General features: G+C 37.9%; 1 protein-coding gene across 4 annotated transcripts; it reads right to left on the bottom strand.

Annotated features, from left to right (window-relative positions):
• Nucleotides 1–239: 239 nt before the first annotated feature.
• Nucleotides 240–5542, bottom strand: LOC120622082 (angiogenin-like). 4 transcript variants are annotated; one of them, XM_039888113.1, is made up of 3 exons: nucleotides 5377–5392; nucleotides 4145–4236; nucleotides 240–916 (listed from the first exon to the last, which is right to left on the bottom strand). In XM_039888113.1, exon 3 carries the CDS (start codon nucleotides 896–898, stop codon nucleotides 458–460), a length of 441 nt encoding a protein of 146 aa, XP_039744047.1. In that variant the 5' UTR covers nucleotides 899–916; nucleotides 4145–4236; nucleotides 5377–5392; the 3' UTR covers nucleotides 240–457. The 4 variants fall into 4 exon arrangements, with proteins under 4 accessions (XP_039744047.1, XP_039744046.1, XP_039744045.1 ...); XM_039888112.1 differs by lacking the exon at nucleotides 4145–4236 and having other exon boundaries at nucleotides 5377–5542; XM_039888111.1 differs by lacking the exons at nucleotides 4145–4236; nucleotides 5377–5392 and adding an exon at nucleotides 5396–5542.
• Between the last annotated feature and the right edge of the window lie 333 nt (nucleotides 5543–5875).

Here is a 5875-nt window from a genome sequence, read left to right as displayed (position 1 = left end):
CAGTATATTATATTGTTATATTGTATCACTAACAACATGTAATTATTATAATTTATTATTTTAAAGGTTGTATTTATTCCTTTCATGTTTTGCTAATTCTGGTTTTTACTAAGACAGGACTACATAGCATCTTTAATTCTTTAAATTTTATGCTTACAAAACAGCAATAAACATAAAAATGGAAAATTATAAAAACAGTATGCCTCTAAAAAAATCAACAGTGCAATAATTTTCCCGAATATACATCCAGAACATAACTTCAGGCAAATATATTTACTGTTATAAAGCTTATTTATTTATTTGTTTATTTATTTTTTGATGCTTACTGATTTCAGAGACATTTTTATTTATTAAACATATTGTAAAACAGAAAACAAAAGATCCACTTTTCTGGAATTTGCAGAAGGAAGGGCGAGGAAAAGAGTGTAGAGCCAACTCTGGGCCAGTGGCCTGCTGGTTATGGTCGGTAGAAGGACTCATCAAAGTGGACAGGCAAGCCATTTTCACAGGCAATAACAATGTCTCTGGACCCTGATGTGGCTTTGTAGTAGCAGGGAGGCCAGGGGGACCCTCCTGCATGCCTGCAAATGGTGACCTGGAAGGGAGATTTGCTTTTTCTGAATGCTCCATTGTAAGGTGTCCCATTCTTATCTTCACAGACGGCCTTGATCTTGTTTATGGTGCTATGAATAAAGGTGTTGCGATCTTTGCAGGGTGTAGTTAGGCCTCGTCTCATCATCATGCTTTCGCAGTATTTCTTATCCCGGCCACTTGGTCTGGCATCATAGTGCTGGGTCAGGAACTGTTTGTACCTGTGGTTATTCTGAGCCAAGGTGGGCAGAGTCAGATCCAGACCCATCATGAAGACCAATAATAGGGGTCCTAGGCCCATCATCATCTCTTCCAACAAAGGCTCCTGCCAAGGGCAAAAAGAGATATGGTAGGGCAAATTAATCAAAAAGGACAGAGATTTTTCTCTCTGACAGGGCATCATGAGACAGGTATCTTCGATTACCTAATTATATATATTTTTTCTCTTCCTCATTAATCTCAAATTTCTTGTCAATCCATTCCTTTAGAAAGTCAACCTAAATTTCCTGAACACATCTTCCAGCTCCAACTGTTTTTTTCCTATCCCTTAAGGATCACTCTGTACTTACCTTTCTATCAATTACAAAATCCATTCACACTCTTTAATTCATTTATCGATTAATTTAATAACAAACATTGCATAAGCCCCTACTGGATACATTAAGGAACTGCATTATGTTCTGGAACACACAAACCATTGACATATCAAATGCCTCCCTGCAGTAAGATGTAGCATCTGTGGGGAAGGGATGGGAACTCCAGTTCACTGAGATGGGACAGTAAGATAGTAGGTGAGAGCTATGAAAAAGAGGAACTTTTAGGGACCCCTGAGCCCATGGAAATGTCAATCAGAGGATTGTTAAAGACAGGATTCTAGGTACTCAAGTTAATAAGTCAGCTGGCTGTGAGGAGGAGAGCAGCTGAGAGTGAAGGGAGACAGACCTAATTTCCCAAGACATAGGTGGTTCATGGCCAAAGGTAGAATTTTATATATATATATATATATAAAAATATAATTTTATATATATATATATATATATATATATATATATATATATATATATATGTAAACAGAGAGGAGCATGGAAAAAGTACTTCTGTGTACTTTTGGAAGTGGGTCTGTGGTCAACTTTTACAGAGGACTGGAGGAAGAGGAATTCGAGGTTATTCTTAGAAACTGATTGCAATGGAACAATGTAGATTATTCTCAGAAAATATTTTCTAGTTTCCCCTGCAAATGTACATACACTGTTACATGACAGGCAAACGATGTGACCGTGTGATAAACCCTCGCCCCAAAACTCCTTAGACCTTTTCATCAAATCAAAGGCCTTACAATTTACTATCATAATTTCTTAACATCTTCCTTAAAAGAAGAAGACAAAACAGAAGAGGATTGCTGCCATCATCTCTCAAGTGCTATCGGTCTCAAACTCTAGAACTCCCACATCCCAGGGGTGGTATGTCACGGGCACTTAAACACCCCCATAATGTCAATATGGTGCTTCTTCCTGGAGCATGATTTTAACTCAATGATAGATAGTTTAAAATATAATTAAACAAGTATAGATTACAACAAAATAGAAAACAAGTTTCTTGTGAACTTTTAAGTTTTATTTCTTAAGAAATTTGAAGATTTGAGAATTGAAAAATATTTGGTGTTTGCAGCAGGTAGTTTCTGACTATGCTTTTAGTTCTTTGGGGACCATTTTGAAGAATATTCAGAGCCTGTAAAAACCATCATAATCCAACCCAAAATATATGTGAATGTCCCCACATCCCATAATAAAAATAACTTTTCATTATAAATTTGAAACTTATTTTTATAATTTTGTTTTTCAAATTGTCTATAAGTAATTCATTTACTTTATGATTGGCCATGATTTCTTGGCAATCATCGTACATCCTGAGAAATTTTTATAATGAAAGAAAAATCTGACCCAAATTATTCTTAAATGTAATATAATTCATATAAATCCTAAATTTAAAAACAGATGGTACACTTTCATAGACATTAATTACTAAATTTTATTTTGTGCTTTTCTTGTATGTTAATAAACAATATTTTCATGTCAAAATTTGTACAACCCTTAAAGGTGCCACAGGTCTTAGCACTGAGCCTGTAGGGTTACTAAAGAGCTCTGCGGCTCTAGAAAGAGAAGGGATTCCAGGGTTCCGATGGTTATGTGAGAAGGCCTGTGACAGAATGAGCAAACTGAGCTCTCCTTCTCATCAGCATCTGACTCTGATCCACTTTGTCTGTTCCATGATAACTATAGACAAATTTCACACACTGCTGAAAAGCACCAAATTACACATGAAGAAAATAACAGCTGGAAAAGTTTCCATTAAGCACAGATTATAATTTGTAATAGAATTAAGTGAACACATGGTCTTCAGAGTTTAGTAAGAAAGTGGTGCATGATTGCAGAGAGGAGAGCCACCACTAAAAGAATAACAAGTATTCATACATGGCCACTGCTTCAGCAGAGCTGCTTGCTTGCCATGCTCCCCATTTGCCAAGCTTTATATATTTACATTGTGCTTTTTAGTCTTCTGAATGTGTTTTCTCTTTCTAGTTTTTGGAAAGACCTCATCAAAATCTTATTGATTTGGATTCAATTAGGTCTCTTGCTCTGTAGTAGATAAATATTGCCTTCTAACATCAAAGGTAATCGGACAGGCTTCCAAGATAGAACAGGACCCTAGAGGTCATGGAGTCAATACCTCTCTGCCTGGAGCCAGAATCTCACATTTCAAAATCAGGAAGTAGAACCAGAGCTGGTAGCACCCAAAAGAGTCATTAGGTGGCAGTGATGGATAGAAATGTTGTCAATGTCTTCCGTGCGGTAGTGGAGACACTGGGTCTTGTAGAAGGTGCCAGTGCTATACAGGTTGTGAGGATTTTGTTCACAGAAGGGAGTCTGAGCTGTCAGGCCTGTCTAGAGTCTGTCCAAACACTCCAGGCTTTAGATATGAAGACCAAGGCCACCCTACTGGATATATATGTCAAAGTAAAAGTCACAAAGCTCTGGATCTGTCCACAGGGATATAGTAAAATAAAGATATGCCTGTTGTCAGTTTTCATGGGTTCCATTTCCAAGCCTTTATTTATGTACTCTTGGACCAACAATTACCTGTTTACTTGTCAGTGTTTCTTACTGGTGTACAAGTTACAGGAGGGCAGAGCCCATATTATACATCTTGAATCACAGTGCCTGCCTCATAGTAGACCCTCAATAATTTTTTTTTTTTTAATGATTGACTCCATTTTCCTTTCCAGGCCTAAATTTGTTCATCTGTAAAATGAGAGAGTTGCTAACTCTAAAAGAGCCTGAAAATTCCATGGTTCTTATTAAGCATAAGAAAATGTTTTCTAGTTTCTCTAGCAAAAGTAGAGTGACTGTGGTGTTACAAACAAGTTTGTATAAGTGTAGACAGTGGCACAAAGCACCAAGTGGAAGAAATAGATGATAGAATGACCAGTGGCCCATCCAATCCTGAGATGCATCATTTCTTAAGGTTCAGCATGTAAGCCAAGTCCACAGATTACCTCAAGTTAAGGCACTGGACTGATGCTACACAGGGGCTGCACATCCTACAATGCCACCTGCTGGTTGGAGGTTGAAGGTCTCACATCTCAGTCTGAAGAGGTAAAGGAGAATCTTAGTTTCTAACTTGCAGAATTTGCACATTCATTCTGTAACAACTCAGCTAAATTTTGCTCAGGTTTTTTGTAAATTCGACTCCTTAAAACATCCAGAAGCCAAATCCCAGCCAGTACACACAGTGACCACCAGTATTTAATATCTGCTCACCCACTCATAACATCCTCACTCATATATTCAATTCTTAATTTTCCAAAAGAGGTAAAATGGTATTGGAAGAAAACAAGTACAAAACAGATTACTTATGGTACAGAAGTGTATCTGCTGAGTATGCACAGCCTCACATCTGGTGGTCAAACTCATTCACACATATCTTGCTACACCTAAGCATAGAACTGTCAATTTTTATCAGTGGAATTTGTCCCAACTGTTCTTTAAACTAACTTTATCCTTTTTCTCAAACCAATCCCTTAGTCTTCACAAGAATTAATATTCTCTTCTTGTCTCCACTGGCAATGTTTTGTATTCCAGAGAGCCATCCAACTTTATACACCAGGGAGTTAGCCTGACAGTCTATGATGAGTAACTGTGTTTATAATTTCTATAAATGCAGCTTCACACTTTTATATATACTAGGGTGATATCCCCCAAAGTGAAAGCATAACACCCAATCCATACTCTTCTCTTTCTCTCCTTTCCTTCTTTCTTCCCTTTGACCTGCCAGCGTACCTTCTTTTGATCCTGGGATGTGTTCCACTTTGCTCTCAAAGAGCGATTAAACTTTTTAAGAAGAAAAAAAAAATAGTAGAGAAGGTTAGAAGAAAACAGAGGTAAAAGTGTATTTTCTGTTTTTTTCCTTGTTCTACCAGAATGCCTGTACAGGGGTGGAGTACGGTGGGGGCTCCACCTGCCCTTCAGCAAATGGCTTCCCCAGGTCTTTGGAGATTTTATCACAACTCAGAGATCTCTCCTAAATCTCCACTTGCTCCCAAACTCACTAATTTTCCTTTATCCACATGTAGGCTATCCCAAAAGAAATCTGTTTTCATTTTAAATTTTAAAATCTGATGACTTTTCTCCTTAATTCATGAGTCGCACCCAGAGAAAATGGTTTCACTGAAATGGATAGATGGCTAGAAATAGTATATATAGATAAACAAATAGAATAATAGATTACCCAGGGGTAAGCATCTTACAAAAATCTGGAAATTTCTCTCCAACTGAAGGCAGCTTCTGGCTGTTTGTTCCTGGAGATGGATTCCAGCTGTCTGAATCCAGAGGCCTCTCTGGTTCTGATTTATAGTGATCAGATGAACTAGGTGGGGAGATTAATTCCAAAGATCCCCAATTCTGGTAGAGATGTGAAAACCGAGGACCCTGCTCTTGGGCAAACAAAGAGAGTCATTCACCTCTTCCCTGGGCATGACTGGGTTAAATATAACCCACTGGAATGGAGTAGAGATTTGTTCTGGGAAGCAAAGTTTGATATTGATAAACATGGCCCTTTGTCCCAAAGCTGCCCTTTTTCTGATGTCTGTGGTTCTTACTCTTGCCCATGACAGGACCAAGATTTCATTGTTCATATGCAATGACCTAGATCCAGAAGATGTTGTTTCTGATCTATGGGCCAATTCCAAGAACTGCGTTGGAAGAAGCCCACAGAGTAAATGCGGTCT

Source organism: Pteropus medius, unplaced genomic scaffold, assembly GCF_902729225.1.
Source record: "Pteropus medius unplaced genomic scaffold, Ma_sr-lr_union100, whole genome shotgun sequence".
Classification (NCBI taxonomy): domain Eukaryota; kingdom Metazoa; phylum Chordata; class Mammalia; order Chiroptera; family Pteropodidae; genus Pteropus; species Pteropus medius.
This window is presented reverse-complemented; position numbering and strand designations above follow the sequence as displayed.